At 46.7% G+C, this 22,760-nt stretch overlaps 1 protein-coding gene across 1 annotated transcript in view; it reads left to right on the forward strand.

Annotated features, from left to right (window-relative positions):
- MED13L (mediator complex subunit 13L) overlaps positions 1–22,246 on the forward strand; it is a 167,707-nt gene extending 145,461 nt beyond the window's left edge. The window contains exons 18-31 of the mRNA XM_063415529.1: positions 51–230; positions 1,846–2,069; positions 2,663–2,855; positions 4,344–4,788; positions 6,078–6,297; positions 8,603–8,791; positions 10,192–10,415; positions 10,845–10,987; positions 12,158–12,316; positions 13,538–13,714; positions 15,770–15,924; positions 17,824–17,985; positions 18,277–18,389; positions 19,395–22,246. Coding sequence (XP_063271599.1) covers positions 51–230; positions 1,846–2,069; positions 2,663–2,855; positions 4,344–4,788; positions 6,078–6,297; positions 8,603–8,791; positions 10,192–10,415; positions 10,845–10,987; positions 12,158–12,316; positions 13,538–13,714; positions 15,770–15,924; positions 17,824–17,985; positions 18,277–18,389; positions 19,395–19,527 — 2,717 coding nt within the window. The 3' untranslated portion in view covers positions 19,528–22,246. The remainder of the gene's footprint in view (positions 1–50; positions 231–1,845; positions 2,070–2,662; positions 2,856–4,343; positions 4,789–6,077; positions 6,298–8,602; positions 8,792–10,191; positions 10,416–10,844; positions 10,988–12,157; positions 12,317–13,537; positions 13,715–15,769; positions 15,925–17,823; positions 17,986–18,276; positions 18,390–19,394) is intronic.
- The last annotated feature ends 514 nt before the right edge of the window (positions 22,247–22,760 follow it).

The following is a 22,760-nucleotide window of genomic DNA, read 5'->3' on the forward strand; positions in this document are numbered from 1 at the left end:
AGGGATTGCTGTCCCTCCCTGAAGTGACTGCTGCTCCTTGTCCCTTGCAGTGCTGGACATCAGCATGCTCTCCTCCCAGGACGTGGTGCGCATGCTGCTCTCCCTGCAGCCCTTTCTCCAGGACGCCATCCAGAAGAAGCGGACGGGGAGGACCTGGGAGAACATCCAGCACGTGCAGGGACCACTCACCTGGCAGCAGTTCCACAAGATGGCAGGACGGGGCACCTATGGTACCTACACTGGCTCTGTGCCACGTTAGAGTGCAGCTTCCTAGGAATGGGCACTTTCTCCTGGGAATGTTGGGAAGGGGCTGTTCAAACAGCTTGGGGTCATGGGGAGGGCTCTTCACAGGGCTTTAAAGTGTCTCAAAAGGCCTTTGTGACACCTTGGTGAAGGTTTTACCCCTCCAGGTGATGCACATTTACAGGCAGCAGAAACTCTGGGTGAGGCTCAGCCCCCCAGCCTGAAGGGAGCGGGGACTGGCTCAAACCAAACAAGCTGATGTAACACAATGGGAGCAGAGGGAGCTGCTGAAATCAGCCATAATGGGAACAGGGCCTGTGTGAGCTCTGCAAATCCAGAAGAACTGGGAATGCTTCTCCTACAGGTTCCTGTAGCCTTAAGGAGAAGTTTTAGTTTCAGTATCTCCTGGCTGTAAGTGGCACTTCCGCCACTTTGTAAAATGCAAAATAACAAACCAGGTTTTGTCTGTGCAGGTTTGCAGAATAACGACGGACATTTCAGTCTGCATTTCTTGCTTGCAGTTTATTTCAGGCTTAACCAGTGCAGTCTGGTTTAATGTTTTTCCTACAGCTCCACCACGCTTTGCTCTCTGTTGGTATTTGATATATTGCTGCTTGCCTTGGGGCTGGGACAACTGGGGCTAACTGCAGTTCCTGTCTAAAGCTGTTGTGCCCCACCAGGAGCACTTCTAATAATTTTTCCAGCATTTGTAATTTGAAGAGTTAGGATTTGCCAATTGTTACCAGAGAATAGCACCAAGATTCCCATAGAGTGCAGAGCAGAACCTTTGATGGAAAGTCAGTGAATTTTACTGGATGCTGACTTTTTAATAAAAATGAAATATATTCTGCAGGAACTAGTGGGTATATTTTAGCTTGACATTTTCAGCAGTTTTTCTTCCACTGAGGCAGGATCTGGGAGACACCCTGTTATACTGGATAATAATAATCCTCTCTGTGGGGACAGCAGTGCATGGAGCACATCCTATGGAGAGGGGCAGGAGGCAATTTTTAGAATTATAATAACTTAGTATAGTATTATATACCTGGGAATTAATTTCTCTGTGCATCAGGAATTTTGCACAACCAGGTGGAGGTGGATGAAGAGCTGTAGGGTCAGATTTTGTCTTTTCCTGTTATTAGCTGTGATTGAACAGGAACTCCTGGGCTGTGGTTATGGATATGACAAAGGAAAACCAGGAGATGAAGCCTTGCGAAGGGCAGTACATGAGCTTGGAGTACACTGGGAGATGTTTTATTGCAGCTTTCTAGGAAAGTTTAAGTGGTGCTTGGATCAGCTCCCTCCACTTTGGCCAACAACTTTGATTATATGACATTCCTTAAGTACAATATAAATCTCCCCTCTCTTTTATTAAATATCTTTTCCAAGAAGAAAGGCTGGGAGCACATGGTTTATCAGGCATGGCACACCCTTGATAACCATTTCCACTCCATGATAACCTGTAGGACACTCAGAGCAGCAAGGGATGAGTGATTTCCAATATTCCTGTAAAAGAACCCACTTCATGAGCTATCAGAGATGCACTGCAGTTAAACCAGATATTTTAACATTTTTTCTTTATTTGTTCTTTCTCCTGCGAAGGCTCTGAGGAGTCTCCTGAGCCTCTCCCGATCCCGACGCTGCTGGTGGGCTATGACAAGGACTTCCTGACAATCTCTCCCTTCTCCCTGCCCTTCTGGGAGAGGCTCCTGCTGGACCCCTACGGGGGCCATCGGGATGTCGCCTACATCGTGGTGTGTCCGGAAAATGAGGCCTTGCTCGACGGAGCCAAAACTTTCTTCAGGGACTTGAGTGCTGTATACGAGGTTGGAAAGAGGGACCACACTGAATTATTGCTTCTTAAGTGTCATTGCTGCTCCAGTGCATGTCCACAGGGAGAAATCCATGGGGTTTAAAGTAACAACTATTTGAAGAAGGTTTTTTTTTATTTTGAGGGCTTTCTGCACTTTCAGAGTCCAGGAATGCTGTCTGAGTGACACTGGGATTCTCTGAGTGTTTTGTTGTGTTGTTGCTGTCTGCTCTTCCAGCACACATTCATTTCACAGAGGAGGCAGCAGTGGCATTAACAGAGCTGCAGCCTCCAGTGATGGCCCAACCCACGCCTAAAGAGCAAGGAGCACATTGAAGAAGCTGTTGCTTTCTCACAGTTGCAAGGCTGGGGATAAAAACATTTATTTCTTTAGCATGTACTCCCCAACATGTCAGAGTGCTTTGTAACTTTATTTTTGCTGTGAGTGCAGTTCAAGCCAACAGATAAATGTAACCCTTTTTTTAAGATATTTATTGAGAAGTCCCTAGCTGTGTGCTGAGAATGGGGAGCTTAGGCCACAGAGCAGTCTGTAACTTCCCGAGGGGGTTGGCATCTCCTTACGGGCGTTTGTCCTTCCCTCCCTGGCAGATGTGCAGACTTGGGCAGCACAAGCCCATCTGCAAAGTGCTGCGGGACGGGATCATGCGGGTGGGCAAGAGCGTGGCGCAGAAGCTGACGGACGAGCTGGTGAGCGAGTGGTTCAGCCAGCCCTGGGGCTCCGAGGACTGTGACAATCATTCCAGGCTCAAGCTCTACGCGCAGGTCTGCCGCCATCACCTCGGTGAGTGACACCCCACGGCCCTGCGGACTGGCTACAAGGTTTTATCTTTAATTCTTCCGTGTTAAATTTGCCTACCTCAGCAAGTTGTGTTGTTCGTCACTCTAGGGATTGTGTCAGAGATTCAAATTCTTATCTTTTTAGAAAAGTCAGTTTGGTATAAGGTGCTTGTGTATCACAAAGATCACGGAGTGACAGTCTGGTCTGGTTGGAAGGGACCATTAAACTCATCCTGTTCTATCCCATGGGATGCCTTCCACCAGACCAGTTGCTCCAAGTCCTCTGCAATCTGGCCCCAAATACTTCCTGGGATGGGGCAGGTGTTCAATGCAAGAGTGAAGGTGTCCATGGATCTGGTTTATTGCTGCTGACACATCTCCTCACACCTGTGTGACAGAGCTGTGTCACGGTGGCCTCCAGTGGAAAGGTGTATTTATAGGAGAGCAGAGGTCATTGGGACTCTGCAAAGGCACTGAGTTAACACGGGCAGAGGAGAAGGTGCTGGTGTCCTTGGTGCCTGGGGCCTCAGTCTGCTGTGTGTGGATCCTTGGAACCACATGAAGGCACTTTCTCCGGACCTCATGCTGGCCTATTTCCCCCTTGAAGCAGTGACACTTGTAACAGATTGGTCTGGTTGGTTTTGTTAGGGCACCCTGCCCTGTTCTGTATTACACCAACGTGAAGAGCTCTTGTTTGTGAGGGGCTGTAGAACCTGAGGGTGCAGAAGGGTGTGACATCTCCTGGGGTAGGATCAGCTAACCCTCCTGGCTGAGTCCCTGCAGTCACCTGATTTCAGCTGGGGACAGACATGGCTGTTTCCTCCCAACATATATTGTATGTGACTGAGAATGGGGATCTTAGCATGAGGCACAGGAAAGCTGAGAAATTATTCCAACACTGCTGAAGTACCTCAGGCTTCCCCGCAGAAAGAGGCAGCATGAGCACAGCCAGGTGAGGAGCTGGGCTGCTCAGTTCACACCTCAGGCGTCTGGCAGGGGCAGCATTGGAAACTTCCCCACTGGTGATTGACACCACCTCGGGGAGCAAATAAATAATAAATACTCATTTAGCGCTGTGGTATCTCACAGCAGAAATAACTGCATTAAAGTTTGCCATGATTGTCGCTCAGATATAAACGACTCTAAGGTTTCCAGCCTGACAGATAACCTGTCACAGACTGCAGAGCTGAGCACTGTACAATGCTGTTATTGCCACACACGTTGGCCAGAGAGCAGAACATTTCAGTACCAGCTTAAAGCCACAAAGCCCTGCAAAGTCAGGCCTGCTTTTAAAGACAACTGATTCATATCAGTTCAAAATGACACCCTGAGAAAGATTCCAAAGCAAACATCGCTCAAGCAGATTCCATTCTCTTAGCATTTGTGTACTCTTAGAATGTTGTAAGAGTGCAGGGAACATCATCCCAGTCGCAGGTTGATGCAGATTCCTTTGCTCTGACTGTCATTAATCCCTCTTTCCATGCCATTCCAGCACCTTACTTGGCCACCCTGCAGCTGGACAGCAGCCTCCTGCTGCCCCCCAAGTACCAAACGCCGGCCCCGAGCCAGCCGCAGGCAGCTCCCGGGAGCTCGGGCCCCGCTCCCTCCGGCTCCTCGTGTCTCTCTGCCGCCGCCGGGGCTCCTGCCACGGGCAGCTCCTTCAGCTCCACGCCCAGCGCGGGCACCACGAGCCTTCCGGCAGGGAGCGCCTCCTCCTCGGGCTCCTCGGTGCCGCAGCTGTCCGCGTCCTCTGCCACGCCCGGCGCCAGCCAGATGGGCACCTCCTCCACGCCGGGCTTCAGCGGCAACGCGGGCTCGGGCCAGAGCAGCAGCGCCGCGGGAGGCGCGGCCGAGCGCCCGCAGGGCAGCGCGGGCCCCGGGGCGGACACCGAGCCGGGCCCCAACCTACCACAGCAGCAGCAAGAGGGACAGGAAGGGTAAGGGAAGCGCTCACATGGCTTAAAGTGCTGCTCGCTGATCCCCTGTGCTGTGCTCAGACAGCCTCTGAGCCTTGGGGAAACCCTTCAAAGGAGCGGCCCCACTCACAGACAGGTGCAGCACAGTGAGCAGGTACCAGCGGAGCAGGGCAGTCACTGACAACGGGGAGCTGGAAAAAACACCCCTCCCCTTTTTCATCACTCGAATCCCAGCCTGATTCAGCTGCATGGGTATGGGGCTGCCTTAGGCCCCTCCACCTCCCCTGTCCTTGCAGCTCCAGCAGCACATAGGGTGTGTCAGGTCCTGTGCCACACCTGTGGCTGGGCACTTGCAGGTACCCCATGGAGCTGAGTGCCTCTTGCTCCATCACACCTGCAATATTAATAGACACAGAATGCAAGCCATGGATCTTTTTTTCCCAATTTTTTTGCATTGGAGGTGTTGTTTTGCAAGCAGGCGTACTGTGAGGTCAGGAGACACGATTGTAATCCTGGTACTTTAAAATAAATTTGGGCAGCACAACTTTTTTAAAGACTTCATTATGTATAGCCATCCATCACATAAAAATTAAGAAAATGTTTTTTAGCATTGTATGTAAGCAACTTCCTGAGGCAGCATGTTTTTCATTACTCCCATAATAATGCACATTGCTGATAGTCCCGGTGTGTGTTACAGAGAGGGAAACGCCCACATCCTGCTGTAGCTGGGCTTGTCCTTCAGACATCTGTTCCCTGGTCTGTGCAAAACACCCTTTGAGCAGCTGCAGGGGCTTCTGACAGAGGCTGAGCTGCTTTGATCACTTACAGATGTTGAGCCTCTCCCTCCTGGCTGAGGCATGGGAGGAACATTTTACCAAGTAAGAAATTCTCAATTGCTCATTCTATTACCAGTGGAGCCTTCCCTGGGCCTGAGCAGCACTCCAGGCTCCATGAATTGCTTTGGTACTTCTAAATTCCTGCTCTCTCCCTTCCACCTCTCCGAAAAGCAAACTAAACTGCACCAAAACCCAGATACATACCTGCATGAAAAGACACACAGCTAAGGAGTCAACTTTTGCATATCCTTCAGGTATAACCTGGTCTGACTGCATTCAGTGAGAGGCTGTTAGACTGTCTGGTACCTTTAATGCCTAGGTAACCCCAGCTATTTTGGATTAGGAGCTGCTGTGAGCACAACTCATCTCCGTGCCTGTCCTCATGGGGTTTAGTTTTGCTCCTGAACATGAGAATTCCCCCTGCTTTCCCTCCCCTGGCTCAGGAGCAGTTCTCACCCTGTGGTCTGCCCGCAGCTCGTCGGAGCGGGAGCGGATCGGGATCCCCACGGAGCCGGATGCTGCGGACAGCAACGCCTACCCCCCCGCCGTGGTCATCTACATGGTGGACCCCTTCACCTACACTGCCGACGAGGAGTCTGCCTCCACCAACTTCTGGCTCCTGAGCCTCATGAGATGCTACACAGAAATGCTGGACAACTTGCCTGAGAATATGAGGAATTCTTTCATTCTCCAGGTAATTCTGCCTTCCTCTGTGTGCTCACACTGAGTGTCTGTGTCACAGCACACCCGTGATATGGACACTGTGCAAAAAGAGAGAAATGGGAGACAATGTATGAAATGTAGGTGGCATTTACAAATTATTTTGTTGACAGTACAAGTCAGTATATTAAAACAAGCCCTTGTGTTTGTTTTGATGAGGAAATTAATTAGAGCAGCCACAGTATCCCCGCATTGAATCTGTGCTGTGGTCCCAGCAACCCTATCTGCTCAATGCCTCCTGGAGAGGGATTTCAATGAAGTTGTAACTCGAGTTGCCGTTGCCAAAACTGGCCAGTTACTCCTTTGATTACTTTACATGTTGAGTTGTTTGCTGTTTATATTCCCTTGATTTATACTCTTTAATCCAAAAGAAGTATGTGAAGCCAGACATTTAATATATAACTATTGTATTGTTATTATCTACTTCTTAAAAATAATTTACCATGTAACTTGGCATATAAAAACAGTTACTTACTATGGAATTGCTGAGGAATTGAATTTGTGCAGCCAGAGGCAGCTCTTGGCCTCTTGCCCAGGCTGGCTGCATTTTGCCAGGCCTCCTGTCACAGAGGCTGAGCCTCAATAAATGTGGGGGAATGGGAGGCCAGAGGGCACAGGCAGGAGCAGTGTGGGAAGGATTTCTGTGCACCTTATCCATGTCTGCTCACTTGGGTTTAAAGGTATTTCAAATTAGTTAAAAATAAAAAGAAATTGGAAGTTCTTGTAGGTGTCTTAAGTTGGGCATGGAAGACTGTTGTTTTTGATAGTTTTGACCTCACTGTCCCCTGAAAGGATGGGGGAAACTTTCACCAGAATATTTCAGGCTTGGGGGTGAACTGAAAATCGGAACCACAACTTCATATTGTGGTAGGCTGCAGGCAACTGATGGATCCAGACCTGGAGCCACTGAAACCAAACAGCCACTGATACCACGGTGTCTGAAACACAGGAACTGTGTGACCTCTGCCATTGGAGCTGAGGCTGTAGCACACTGACCCTTCTTCCCTGTGCTGTTTGGTTCCACATTCACCGTTTGTTCCTCAAAATACATTTTGCCAGTTGCAGTCAAAACAGCAATTTTCTCTGAGTCGAGGGAAACATGATCCAGTTCCAGTTCACAGCTGTACCACAGCACACACAACATGCAGTTACTTCAAAATAAATCAAACCCAAATGTCTGCAGCTTTATTGCCATTCCTGTACAGATGGGGAAGGCTCAGCTTCTGAAATCCTTGGGTAAAGCTGGCTTTTAAAAACACACAGGCACATTTAGTAAGCAGAATGTGCTGCCAAGGTTCTCAAGGTTCAAGCAAGAACTGTAAAGTACTAAAAGTTTTGTGACACTTAACTTTTATTACTACTGAAAATATTTGTTGAAAGAATCTGTTTGGGCCTTGTAGTGTTGGCTACAATGTAACTGTTTTATACTGACAGCTTCTGCTCCAAAGATCTCGCTGTAAAAGGAAAGACACTTTAACAGCCACGACTGGGACTTGTACAATAAAGCCAGTAGATGAAAACAGAGAGGTTACAGGGATTTAATTCTAATTTTAAAATAGGTTTGATCTGAAAACCAGGGGTTTTTTCATGCTTTGTTTCCTTCTGAAGGAGTGTTGTACCATTTCTCCTTCCTGCTCTTGTTGTGTAGTTGGGTCTTAACCCCCAAACCCATCTCCCAGGTAAATCTCCCTGTAGTTGTGGTTCTTGCTGGTTGAATCTTTGAATCCTTGTGGGCTGCTTCCCATGACTTTCTGAAGTAATTGAACCTGAGCAGCAGCTGAGGCTGCTGAGCTTCCACTAGAAACTAAATTGAAAAGGGGAAACAACCACACAGATCATTGTAACAGAATCTTAATTGTGCCCCCTACACCCCTCTGTAAGGATGACACTGCAGTGCCAATTCCCACAAGGACAGAAAACAATTCCCAACCCTGATCATGAGCCATGGAGCTGAACCTGTCTGAACACGGCCTTCAGGCCACCTGCAAGTGAAGATGTTGCCCAGAAAAACACTTCTAAAAAATTCAGGGTGTTTGAATACAGGTGTCTGGGTTTTATGGATTGAAATTCACTCTCATTATGATGGAAGTTTTGTCCCAGAGAATGCAGTCCCTGCCTGCTGCAGCCACTCCTGCCAAGGGACCTGAGATGTGATTTGTGGAGCATCCCAAAGTGTGCTGGGTGTTCAGTGATTAATGACTGTGTGGATTGGTTGGATATTAATGAGCAGCTCCTGGAAGCCTCTCAGCCCTGTTTTATTGTGTGTCTGAATTCCACAGATTGTGCCTTGCCAGTACATGCTGCAGACAATGAAGGATGAACAGGTTTTCTACATTCAGCACTTGAAGTCTCTGGCATTCTCTGTGTACTGCCAGTGCAGGAGGCCCCTGCCCACACAGATCCACATCAAGTCCCTCACAGGCTTTGGGCCAGCTGCCAGCATTGAGATGACCCTCAAAAATCCTGAGGTTGGTATTGGTGGCAAGAAAATCAAAGCCTGTTCATAAACTGCAACCACTTTCCTCAAATATCAAAGAGTAAAGAAAATACTTGTTGGTTTGGTTTTTTTTTCAAGGTATAGAAGACATTGATGATATAAAGGGAAAAGGCAAGCTAAAATGGAATAGAAAATAGTAACAAAAACATTAGGCTAACTTGCTTTCAAAACATTTTAAGCTTCTGGTTTTGAGTCATAAAGTAAAAGGTTAAAATGTGAAAGAGGAGAAAATGAACATCGTTAGTTTGGATTCTGAGTAATTTTGTGGTTTCAGTCTATAGTGCTCCAACCAGAGTTTAAACCCAACCTTTATTTCTATTCACATATATATGCATATATATGAAATAAGTTCCTGTGTCTAATTGCAGATGTTATATTAATACCCTGAGGAAATGGAGAAATCCCCCTCTTCGATGGGCTTATCTTTTATCTATTTTAAACTGTAAATATTAAAGCCCTGATTCTGGAATTTCAGGGATTTCAAAGGAAGGATAATCCATCCTACTTTCTATGAGTGTTTTGCATTCTTTGAAAGATAACTATGAATATTTTATTTAGATCTAATGGACCAATGAAACACTTAAACACTTACCTTGGCATAAAGAGCTGCTCAAGAGGGTTTAAAAACCTACTTGCAAAGCCAAACTTTTTGGCATTTACTTACTGCATTTAATTAATCTCCGTTTATTGCATTTTGCACATTTGCTCTCAGTCTGCACTGCAGACTGCCAAACTTTGCTGAAGAATTAAGAAAATACCCTGACCATTTTTTAATTATGGAACATGTCTGGTGAGGCCCCTCCTGTGTGTTCTCCAGGGAGGAGTTCCAAGGCACAGATGGGTTTGGGGTGCCCATGTGGCAGCAGCTTTGCAGAAGGTGACCTGGAGGTCCTGCTGGACAGGACGGACGCTCCCAAGGAGCAGCAGTTGGGCTGCCTTGGGAAGGTGCCACAGCACAGCCAGGGAGGTGCTTGTCCTCCTCCCTTCTGGGCTCCTCAGAATGAGAAACTCAGATGCACTGGAGCAAATCCAGCCAAGTGCCTAAAGATGATTAAGGGACAGGAGGATCTGACAGCTGAGGGGCTTTAAACTCCTGCCTGTGTCAGAGACTGGTCCAAAGACTTGCTTTCATACCCCGGGTTACTTGTACATAAAAAGAAATCTTAAGGTTTGAAGTGCATCAGCTTTACCTGGCAGCAGTGAATTGTCTATAAGCTCCCTTTTCCCAGTCTCCCTCCTGACTAGGGATGTTTTGAATTTGCTCATTGTTTCAAGCTTGCCTGTCTGTGTGCTCGCTGCCAGTGTGTGTGTGTTCCTTGTGTTCAGTAGTTTCTGATCTATCTGCTGATGGCTGTGCTGACTCTGTTGCAGAGGCCCAGCCCAATCCAGCTGTACTCACCTCCTTTCATCCTGGCCCCCATCAAAGACAAGCAGACGGAGCTGGGAGAGACGTTTGGGGAGGCCAGTCAGAAATACAACGTGCTCTTTGTGGGGTACTGCCTGTCCCATGACCAGCGCTGGCTCCTGGCGTCCTGCACCGACCTGCACGGGGAGCTGCTGGAGACCTGCATTGTCAACATCGACCTGCCCAGCAGGTACTGCCCCGGCTCCTCCCGTGGGTCCATGTCTGCAGCCACCCCCCACCAGCTCCTTGCACATCCCTTCCATCCCTTCCCTGCTCAGGAGATCATGCTGCTGTTACGGTGTGAACATTCCAGTTTTAGATTTTCAGATCTGCACAGGGAAAAGTGAGTTACACTTGTTTTACAGTTTGTTTTACAACTGTTTCACTTACAAATCTTACCTTGAGGGGCACCTGGTGTGTTGCTCAGCAGTTTGATGGGACTGCAGTAACAGTCCTGGAAGCAGACACGTAGTTTTTCTTGTTAGTAGTAGTACAAGGTAAGTTAAGGACTGCTCAGAACTCTGTACAGGGTAAACAGTGACATAATTAGAGAGAACAGAAAACTGAATCTTGTCCTTGATTGTGCTCTCACTCTTGCTTTTAATTCCGTCCCCTGCAGGTCACGGAGGAGCAAGCTGTCTGCGCGGAAGATCGGGCTGCAGAAGCTGTGGGAGTGGTGCATCGGCATTGTCCAGATGACGTCCCTGCCCTGGAGAGTCGTCATCGGGCGCCTGGGCCGGCTGGGCCACGGGGAGCTGAAAGGTGTGCACTCCTCGGGGCTGCCACTCCCAGGGTGGCAGTGGGACAGCGACCTGGGGTGCAAGGCAGGACAGCTCAGACCTGAGCTCACACCTTTCAAACTAAAAAACTGAGCGGGATAATCACATAACCACAGAATAGTTTAGGTTGGAAAAGCCCTCTGAGCTCATGAAGTCCAACTCTTCCCTGGCACTGCTGAGGCCACCACTGATCCATGTCCCCAAATGCCACATCCACACAGCTTTTGAACACTTCCAGGGATGGGGACTCAGCCATTCCTCTCAGTTGTGCATCACCTGCAGACTTGCTGAGGGTGCACTCTGCCATCACACAGGGGCATTAGATGGGGTGAATTTGGCTTAATCTTCCCAAGTCCCATCTCTGCTTCCCAGAACCATGACCTTACAAAAGGTGAATAAGGTGTGCCAAATTCTATCACAGACAGGATAGACTGTTGTTTATTTTGCCAGTTTAGTGAGGGCAAATGTGGGTGGGAAGCCAGATATCCAGGCAGGGCTCTTAGGAGTTTAGAATGAACACCAGAGCTGCTGAAGCCCTTTCTCTCCCTTTGCCCTCATCATTGTCTTGACACTGATACCCACTTGACCAAATGGATCTGAGTGTAAAGTACCTAGCAGAGGAATCACCAGGATCCTCCAAACTGGAATTTCCTGGGCCATGGCAGCATGGATTACAGGAGAGCTGGCTGCAGTCCTACCCTGGCACTGAATTCCTGTAGTGGTTTCCATGAACCTTTCCTTGTTTGTGCCCTGGGTCTGATGCTACTCCCTTGTGTTGTGCAGGATTTGCACACTGTCTTTCCAAGAGAGGTTGGGGGCTTTATCACGTTAGAAAAAGTTCTGAACAAAGTTATCCTGACTCAGGAAGCGACAGGATTCAGTTATGATTCCTCAACTTAAACATCACTAAACAAAAATGTCTTGGAAAAAAGTGTATTGAACAAAGGAGAACCAACAGACTGCCATGGAATAAAACATTCCACAGGAGCTCCTTGAGCACCCAGTTTGCAGGGCCAGACCCCTCCTGTGCATGGGAGTCAGTCCTGGAGAGTTTGGGATTAGGGAAGTCCAAGTGTTGGGAATGTTTTGCTGTCTCCAGGCGAGTGCTGGCTCTGCATCAGCTCTGTCCTCCCACGGTGCTTTTCCCTTGCAGACTGGAGCATCCTGCTCGGGGAGTGCTCCCTGCAGACAATCAGCAAACAGCTCAAGGAGGTTTGCCGCATGTGCGGCATCTCCGCAGCGGATTCCCCCTCCATCCTCAGTGCCTGCCTCGTTGCCATGGAGCCACAGGGATCATTCGTGGTGATGCCAGGTATGTTTCAGCCAACGATGGCAATGCCAGCAGAACTGTTCTTTTATCACATTTCACACTTAGGCACAATAATCTTGGGATTTCTGTGAAAGACTTGACTAGCATGGCTACATGTGGCAGAAAATAGGTTGAGCCAGCAGAGTTCTCCAGAATACCATGGAGAGATGCTATGTGGGGACAGGACTCTCCTGAGGGGAGGTGACTGTGGGCCGCTGCCAAAGTGCTGATCTGTTCCCTGGGGAGGCCGTGGGCTCAGGCAGCCCCGTTCCCATGGGCTGGAAGTGGTGCATGGGCACCCTTGTGCATGGAGGAGGCTGCAGTGGGAATGAGCAGGAGCCTGTGGAAATGGGAATAAGCCCACTTGCCTTCTCACTTGCCTCATCACATGTTGAAGTTATTGAGAGAGTTCACTTACAAGCAGCAGTCCATGGGCTTAAGTTGAAGTAAAACTTAATGCTGAGGTTGCCTTTGTTGTTTTACCTAGGCACATTCTAATGTATGTGGTGACACATCCTTAACATATCCTTACAAATCACTCTGGGTTTTTTTAACTTTAGAAAGAAAAGACTAATACAGGGCAGAATTAATTGAGCTTGAAAATTACTTATCATGTTGAATATTTTCAAAGCAGAGATTTTGTAATGTGAGAAAACAGATGGCAAATGAGGCTTTTTCAATATCACAGTAAAACACAAAGAAAGACCCAAATCCTTCAACAGATTTTTTTCCTTTAGATCCTGACACATAATTAGGTCAACAGCAAGCAAAAATTAGGTTAAAATTGAGGGTGCTTGTTAAATACTGCCAAAGAAGATGTCTCTGCATTGACTATTTGCACCTTCCAAGTTAATTGTTGGTGGATAATTGAGTAGAGGAGGAGAGAGAGGCTTTATTGTTGTGTGGCTTTATTTTTGTGTTTGTGTTCATATCGACCAAAGTGGGGTGTATTTTATAATTTTACGGAGATGTGTGTGAAAAATCAATTTAACTTGCTCATTTAACAAGTAAATATTTGATTAGGGGGCAGCAGAATGACAGGAGAGGTGGGGCTGGTGATCTTCATGTCAAGCTCTTAGAGCAGTGTAATCTTTTGAAGACAGGGCCCTTCAGCTGTGTGTGAGTTTGCAGAGCAGGTGGGTGGGCAGAGGTGTCCCTGGACACAGCTCCTGTGTTTGGGAGGGGGTGCAGTGCCCCCCTGTGCCATTGTGCCTGTCCCCACAGACGCGGTGACGATGGGCTCGGTGTTCGGGCGCAGCACGGCGCTGAACCTGCAGTCGTCCCAGCTCAACACGCCCCAGGACGCGTCCTGCACTCACATCCTGGTGTTCCCCACCTCTGCCACCATCCAGGTGGCACCTGCAAATTACCCCAACGAGGATGGCTTCAGCCCCACCAACGGTGAGTGAGGGGAAATCCCCTGGGGCCTTCCAGGGCAGGAGCAGAGCTGAGCTGGGCAGGAATAAACTCCCGAGGGGGCCGGTTCTGCACAGACCCCACACCACCCCAGCGAGGGAACCATGCAGGGCTTTAGCTGCACAGGAGACTCCCTGCTTTCCCTGAGTTTTCAGAGTCACACCAGTTGATTCCCAAAGGGACAGTGCACCAAGGGGCACAGACCAGCACGTTCTTTGTCTTGTGACTTGCTCAGGCCAGCCGCTGTTTTCCAGTCGTGCTTCACTTTGTGCCCTGTTGTGTGCAGAGCTGACAGGAGGGAGGCACTTGTGGTTGAGTAGGGAAAATATCCCAACCTGAGATTTCCTGGTGCTCCCAGAGTGCTTTTACACTGAACCTGCAGTTTGAGTCAGCAAGGCTCTGGTTAATGCTTTGTATCCAAATAAGCATTTTCCTGCTTTGTCCCAAATCCTTTAAATGAGTGCAAAGCAATTAAAGCCAAGAGTAGCTGCAAACACGTACAGTGGCTGTATTAATGAGGAGGGCAGTTGGGTTAAGAGGAAGGCAGGCTACTGCTTTTAAGGCTTTGATCTGTCCCTCCTGGAATGTCCCAGGGCCTCTGAAGTGAAGCTGCCCCTCTCAATCCCTGTCCCAGGAGGCACCGGGATCCCTCCCGAGCACGACAAACATTAACCTGCATTAACCTGCCCGTTGGTGCTGCAGATGTTAATTAGAGTCAGGTACAAGAATAGCCTTTTCCAAAATGGTGTTAAATTTAATTTTCTTAACTCTGCTCTGCTTAATGATTAAGCTGCTTCCTATGCCATTAGCCAGCTCATTTCTGCTCTGGGGGCCAAGCAGAGCATGATATTAGCTCTGGTTTGTTTACTGAGGCTGTAGGACACAAGTTAATAAACTTCAGTTAAAGCATTGCTCTGGCAATCCAGAGGTTCTCTTTGGGAGATGAAGGAAAACAACCACCTACCTGTTTTGATACTGGGGTTTCAGGTGAAATTAGTTCAAGACACACATATTTTTCCATTTTATATGGAGTAAATTCATCTTTTTCAGGAGAAACTGTTATTTATTATATGTAGTATGCATGACTTCTATTTAGGGCTTCGTGTTTTAGTATAAATTTGGTTGCAGTTCTAATTAATGCAGTTAATTCAGACAGCTCCCACTGTCCTGTCTACCCACTAAAATGTACTTTAAATGTCATTATGCACTTGTATTTCTTTGCCTGCTGAGAAATCTGGATAAGAAGAGCCCCTCTAAACCATATTGTGATGCTGTAATTTTTGTCTCTGTGTTGATGGTGCCTTATTTTCCCTCCCATAACATACTAAGGGTATTGTAACCTGTGTGCAGATGATGAGTAATGGAATGCACAAGGCAAACACATCTTCCCTGTATCTTTAGCCGTCCCCACATATTAACACAAGCCAAATTAATCCAGACAATTATGCTAACGAGCTGTGTGGAACTCCTGAGATAGAAGTGGGGTGTGAAGGCTGTGTTTTTGGGGATCCTGGTGCAGCGTCTGCAAGGATCACGAGTCCCTTGCTGTGAGCAGGGCCTTGCTGCCCTCACGGATTTTGGGGGCAGTTTTCCCTGGAGCTGCCAGGGCTGTTCCCAGGGGCTGGAGCTGGTGTGCAGCTCTGGGAGCCTGAGGAGCAGCACATGGAGCGGTGTGTGATGATTCCAGGTGTTTTTTAAGGGGACTGTGACTAGCTGCACGGAAGTGTCAGTTGTTCTGTTACAAGAGTTGGTCTGGATTTTATGGAGCGGGAATTCTCTTCACTCTGTGGCCACTGCTAAAATTCATTATCCCAATGTCTGCCTGCCAACGCTCCCTTTCATGTCTGTGTGGTTGCAGTCAAGGGTTCTAAGGGGGATTAAACAGTAAAGTCTTTATCTCTGCTTTCATCTATCTTGGGAGTATGTAAAAGAAAAATGGAAATGATAATAAATTAAAGGGAAAGGTAATAAATTATAAAAATTCAATGGAGAAAAGAATACAGCAGATTGGAAATAACTGTCCTTTCTTTTCCTTTTCAGATGATATGTTTGACCTCCCATTCCCAGATGACATGGACAATGACATTAGAATTTTGATAACAGGGAATCTTCACTCTTCACCAAATTCCTCCCCAGTTCCTTCCCCTGGATCACCATCTGGCACTGGAGTGGGATCTCACTACCATCACAGTAGGGTAAGGCTGGGGCACCGTAAGGCACACACTGCTTAAAATAAAATATAAAGAAAGACCCAAATCCTCCAACAAAGTCTTTTTCCTTTAGATCCTGACACATAATTAGGTCAACAGCAAGCAAAAATCAGGTTAAAATTGAAGGTTAAGAACTGCTGGAGGTGTCTCTGCATTGGCTGTTTGCACCCTCCAAGTTAATTGTTGGTGGATAATTGAGGGGGAGAGAGCAGGAAGGAGAGCAGCTTTATTATTGTGTGGCACAGCCACGTTGATGACCCTGCATGGATTTAATCTGTACTCATCCATTCTTTCCTGAAAAATCCTATGGAATGTCCCTGGCATGAAGTGACAAGTCTTTGAGAGAAGGGAAACTATGACACCCCTGTTCCCCTGGATTTCAGGGGAGGCAAGAGGGAGAGGATTCTCCCAGTGATGAAACTATCCATGGAAGCTCCACAGGTGCTGGATGGTTATGCAAATGTTGTTTTCTTAGCCCAGAGTATTTAGCCCAGAGCACACAGCATTTGGGAGTTATTTTTGTTTGAAGTGGCTTTTATAAAGTCAGTTCCAACATCAGTGATTACTTAAAATGCAAATTATTTTTGGTAATTCAAGTTATTTTTTTTTGAATTGGCGTAGCTTGGATCAGGTTTGATGGAACTCTTTCACTCCTACATTTTATCATGTAAGACTGAGCTGTTCTCTTAAAATGGTTTCCATCACAATTAGGTAGAAGTTTTATGCTTCACAGGTTTCTGTGAAGTTTTGTTCTAAAAATATTAAGTTTAAAGTAGTAGCATATTACTTCTTTACTAAATAATACAGTATTTCATGAGAGAAACAGGGTAACTTTTATACCATTTTTGACGTGTCAATGAGACGTCTTGAGGTCAGAATTCTAACTCCTGAACGTGACTGACTAAAATGGTGCTAGTTTCACCCCTGGAAGTAGAAAGTCCTACCTGTATTTTCCTTGCAAACTCTGCCAAAATGCCTCAGTGCAACTTTCATACAGTCAGTGAGGGAGAAATGCCTCCTGCCTCAGCCACAGAAATGCCAATCCTGCATTTTGTGAGCTCAGTCCACAACCACCTTGTGAGGACTGTGCAACTCTCCCATCAAAGGCTTGATAACAGCACATTGCTGTCCCAGTTATTCCAAACTGGTGTGTGGGCAAATAAAAACTTCTAAATTCTGCTGCCAAACCCTGCAGCCATAAATCACAACTCCTCTCTCTCTCTCTCCCCAGTTCTCTCAGCAATCCATTCTGTCCCACTTCTATGCAGAGCTTGCTTTCAGTGGAGCTGCATCCATTGGGAGCAGCCCTGGGAGGTTCATGGCCTGAGCCAGAGCCCTGGACAAGCCCCTTGCAGCTGAACCTGAGTAATTCCCATTAACCATTAAGCCAGGCCTGGTAATTGCAGTGTAATGTTTGGCTTTAGCAGAGCAGCAGTGTGTGATCATCCCCCCGTGGGCCCGGGGTCATGGCAATAATTGATGGCTGGGCACTGGCCCCGTGTGCTGGCTCCCAGTGCCGCCTGCTCCAGGCTTTTTCCTTGGATTCCTGTCCAGACCCACTGGAAGGGATTGGCAGGGAGGGATTTGTAATTGAGCTGCTTTCTGAGCAGTGGAATCTTTGCCTTTTTTTTTAACCCATTGACATTTATGGATGAAGTGAACTGCTCTCTCAGCTGTTGGGCAATCTACAGCACTTCTGAAATATAAACCTGGAGAACCCAGCTAAAGGGGAATAAGGCAGGGCCTGGATAACTTTGACTAAGATTCCTGACTGACTAAAGGAGGGCTCATTTGTCACAGGACAGTAATTGGCAAATGAAGTCCCTGTTCCAGGAGCGGGCTGTACTGACAGCACCCCCTGAGCTGCCTTTCCCTGTGTTGCAGAGCCAAGGTGAACGTCTCCTCTCCAGAGAAGCCCCCGAAGAGCTGAAGCAGCAGCCTCTGGCTCTGGGATACTTTGTGTCGACTGCCAAAGCCGAGAACCTCCCGCAGTGGTTCTGGTCCTCCTGTCCTCAGGCGCAGAACCAGTGTCCCCTCTTCCTGAAGGTCTGTCCTGCTCCACTCGTTATCCATTGCTATTTCCATGCCTGTAAAAGCTGCAGTTGGGAGTCTGTGGTGTCAGAACCTCAGCCCTCCCACTCCAGAACTGCAGAACTCGAGTCAGTTTATTCAGAAATGTTACCATTAGTTTGGAAATGCACATGGTCGTGGGGGGGTTCAACACAGAATTGCTGACTTCCCACGCTGCCCTGAGGTGATTGACAGCGGATGTTTCTTGGGAATCTTTAGCATGACTGCTGTATAAGGAGTTAATTTTTGCTCTTTCCCTCTGTGCAGGCCTCTCTCCATCACCACATCTCTGTAGCGCAAACAGACGAGCTTCTACCTGCCAGAAATTCTCAGCGAGTTCCTCACCCCCTCGACTCTAAAACTACATCAGATGTCTTGAGGTAACATCCTTTAGGTTTTCATTTCTGCCCTAAACATCTGGGGACTGAGCTTGGACATTTCAGAGTAACCTTTCCAACCTATCACAGTTACCAGTTTTATCAGCACTTTTTAGCTCTGCCATGCCCTACGTGTCTCGGGGCATTTCCTCCTCCAAGATGCCAGAGCAGGGCTTTGAGGGGGAATTCTGTGGGTTTCCCTCTGCTGTGCACAATGATGCCAAGGAATCTCAGAACAGCTCAGCCTTGCCAGGGGGACATCATGGTTTGCCTCCCAGCCAGACTGCTCTGTTCCCCTGGCATCTAATCTGAGCTGTGCCACTCATTATCTCACCAAAGCAAATGGATTTGTAGATTAAAGCACTCCCTGATACCACTGTGCTAGGATTGGGGTATAAAGGAGACACTGTTCCTGAATACATGCAGGGTGCATGTTTTATTGTTCGGGATGATGTGGGGCCTGTTTGCCTCCACCTTTGGGGACTGGACACAAATCTGTGTGATGAGAGCACTGGACACCCCAGTCAACAAACAAACAAACATCAGCAGGGAACAGGAATGGCTAATCTAAGGAAATTGGGGGTGTACTATTCTAGAAGATCTGAGTTTGCATCCTCTTGGAGAGCTGAGCTCTCACAGGTGTCCCAGGTATTGAGTAAAACAAGAATGCAGTGGACAGGGAAAGGATGAGATGCAACAGACATAAGTTACAAGGGAGAAATTGCAGTTAGATACAGGATCACAGGAACAGTGTGAGCAAATACTGGCACAGGGTGCCCAGGGAGGTGCTCAATCCCCAAGGCTTTGACAGCAGTGGCATTTGAACCACTGTGAGTCCAGAATCTGTGTATGTTTGGGAGGGCGTCCATGCCAATAGTTCAGCCATAGCAGAGCTAAGCCCTCCTGCTTTGCAGTGAGGTTCCTCCTGTGCCAGCACACTGGCAGCTCTGTCAGGGGGTGGGTGTGGGAGAGGCCAGGGCAGGCTGTGATGTGTGTGCCTCACTGCAGGTTCGTGCTGGAGCAGTACAACGCCCTGTCCTGGCTCACGTGTAACCCGGCCACGCAGGACCGCAGCTCCTGCCTGCCCGTGCACTTCGTGGTGCTCACCCAGCTCTACAACGCCATCATGAACATCCTGTAGGACACACACAAGCACTTGTTCTTCTGGCTGCTTCTCCCCTCCGCCCGGGAATGTGCCACCACCTGCCAAGAGCTCCGTTTGCTTCTCTGCAGACCAGTCCTGTGCTGTGCTTCTGCTCCTCCAAAAGCACGTGTGAATTCTGCAGTGTTCAAAAGTAAACTACCCATTAACATCTCTGGCAGCTTCAGTCCAAAATCTGGGAACATCCAAGAACAGTGAACACAGAGTAACCTCAAGCTAGTTTTAGTTTGGTGGCTCGGTAACGACTGGTCAGCGTGATTATTTTTTTTTTAATATTTTATTTTTTTAAGGAAGACTACAGGATCTTTTTGCATTAGGAACTGATAAAGACCCACGAGCAGTGCCAGCCCTGCGAGTAAAAACCACCTTGTAGTGACCAGTTTTGGGTGTTTTGTTGTTTGACCGTCATAAACTGGGACTTTGCAGGAGGAAAAAACCACAAACACAAAACCACACAGTTGTAGTCTTGTATAAATATTGGAGTTTTCTGTCTACCTGGAGTTCCTGTCAGAGTGGATTGGGATGAATGCATGCATTTGTTACCTGTCCATGTAGATATGAATGGTCTGGAGATACTTTATTTATTTTTAGGTTTGGGGAGGGGAGGGATTAAATTATAAAGGACCAGGAACAGTAGAAATACCTTTAAAATCCAGCTCCGTTCCACTGTAGGGTTATTTATCTACAGACCTCTCACTCTTCTGACCTGGAAATCAGAAGTGAAGCTCATAACAATCAGTCTGGGAAGGGAAGCATGTTCTGGTAAGGGTATCTTGTATTTTAAAGAATTCTCCCCTGTGCTTAGCCTGGTTAAAGCAAGGAATGGCCAGTGTTTAATGAAGGACAACACTACCTAAGGGAGAAGAGTGAGAGGGAGGTAGGGAGGAAAAATACTTTAAAGCCCAGTATCAGGGCAAGTGGAAAGTGGTAAATTAATCTATTGTAGAGCTATGATTGAAATATATTTCCAGTAAATTTAGTGATGCTAGAAAGGAATTTACTGAAAGCCAAGTCGCCCTTTAATTCTGGGCAGACTCGTCCATGTACATATCCAAAAATATGGTTTTTGTTTACACTAAATCAGTCACAAATCTGGTGTATTTTTTCTGACTATAGGAATATTATTTCAAAGAAATAATTTTTAAAAATTATATCATTAAATTAGTACTTGAAGTTACACCACTGTGGTGGCAAAGTTACTTTGTTTAGTGAAATGATTGCCATTGGGAAGGTTAATGGCTAATTGAAGTATTTTTATGACTCCTTCATTCCAGGCTCCAAGGGGGTCCTATTCCAGCCCCATTCCCTCATTTCTGGGGGTGCACTGGGCAGCAGGAGGGGGCCAGGGTCAGGCACTTGGATCAGGCTGGGTCACCCCTCCCCTGGCTGTGAAGAAAAACTACCAAGTTTAGAGTTCTTCCAAAAGACTTTCATGTTCTGGTTAAAAAAAATGAAATTCTATGATTTTAAAAAGTATTTTTCTTGAGATAATGTAACATTTAAAACAAATTATATAAAATAATAAAAGAAAAAAAAAAAGAATTGCTTGTGTAATGAGAAGGTGAAGGCAGGAGAGGAACCTGTAAATGGATTATTTCCTTCCCTGCTCCACCCCTCCGTGTGGATGTCCTCTTTGCAATGTATAGGTAAAAAAAAAATCTGATATCAAACCATTTGTATCTAATGTGTACAGTGTAAAATTGACTTTAAAAATATTGCAGTACTATTTTTTCTTAATCAGAAAAGAAAATTCTCAAGGCCTTTTGAAGAGCATAAAAAGATGAAGATTGTAAACTTGTATAAAAAATTTAACTTGGGGAGGAAAAAAATGTAAAGTAGACATTTGTAATCTTTTACCATTTGGGGGTTATTTGTTCCCAGGATTCATCTGAACTTTGGATTATTATTTTGCTTATTGTTTTTAAATGGGCCGTTTTTATCCAGGGGCATTTCTTCCCCACAAACCTGGTTCTAAGCAAAAATTAGAAATTAAAAAAAGGGCAGCAAGGAGTAGTTTTCATCTGGTGTCTTTTATTTAATTTTTTTAAGTTAAGAGAAGCTGGTGACATATTTATACGTTTTTGTGCAAAATAAATGAATGGCAATAGATTTTAAAGAAAAATCTTATGTACTTCAGTGTGAAAAGTTCTGTATAATATTTCTCTTAAATATGCATTATTTTACTTGTGAGTTTTTTACTGAATTAATCTGAAATGTACAAGCCCTGGCTTTCCTACAGAGTGAAGAAAGTTATTATTTTTTTTTTATTTCTAACTTTGGAAAATCATGCCTAAATCAGAATTATTATTACAGTTGTTTGAGCTAAAGGGAGCGGGAGGGTGGGGAATGTCCAGCATGCTTGTATGTATATTTCAGAACCTTTTTTAAATGTAAAAGCTGTACATTTCTGGGGAGTTCTGAATTTCTTTTTGTTTTCTTTTTTTTTTTTCCTCTGAGCATTTTGCAGTGAGCTTCTTTTATATATAGCCGACAATTTGAAAGAAAACAAAAAAAAATGTGAAGTTCATTTTAAATCTACAGTATATCGCTGGTACAATACACTAAAAAAGACTTTGATAAAAAGAAACAATAATAATAAAAGACCTCCATTTTAAATGTCATTCATATATACCTTGTGGATGAGAGCTATATACTTTTACACACTTTTTTAGATGAATAAATTATTGAATTACTGAAACTGTTGGTGGAGTTTTTTTTCTTGTATTGAGCTGAATTTTGGCATTCCCAGGGAAGGAATTGCAAGGTGCAGATCCAGGGATGTGAATGGAACCAGAAAGAAATGTTTCAAACCACGGCTGTTGGGAGGGAAATTGGGTGTCCATGATGGCAAGGATGGAAAATCCTGCCAGAGGGGTGTGTGGGAGCAGCCTGGGATGATCCAGTGCCACAGGAGCAGTGGCTGCTCTCCATGGGCAGCTCCAAGCCCCGGTGTCCATCAGTGATGGATGAACTTCTCCGTGTGCAGCAGGTGAGCCTCCAGCAGGAGCTGGCAGGGGCCCCTCAGGCCTGGCCCCTGTCCCTGCACAGGGACAGGGCCACTGCAGCTGCAGCACAGCCCTGCATGAGGGACCAGAGCCATGGCCTCGGGCTGCCCAGAGGAGCTGCAGAACCCCCAGCCCACAGCAGCTGCACTCCATGGTCCTTGTGGGACCCTGCCAGCTCAGGATACCCTGGGAATCTGTGCTGATGCT

The sequence above is a fragment of the Prinia subflava genome, chromosome 19 (genome assembly GCF_021018805.1).
Source record: "Prinia subflava isolate CZ2003 ecotype Zambia chromosome 19, Cam_Psub_1.2, whole genome shotgun sequence".
Classification (NCBI taxonomy): domain Eukaryota; kingdom Metazoa; phylum Chordata; class Aves; order Passeriformes; family Cisticolidae; genus Prinia; species Prinia subflava.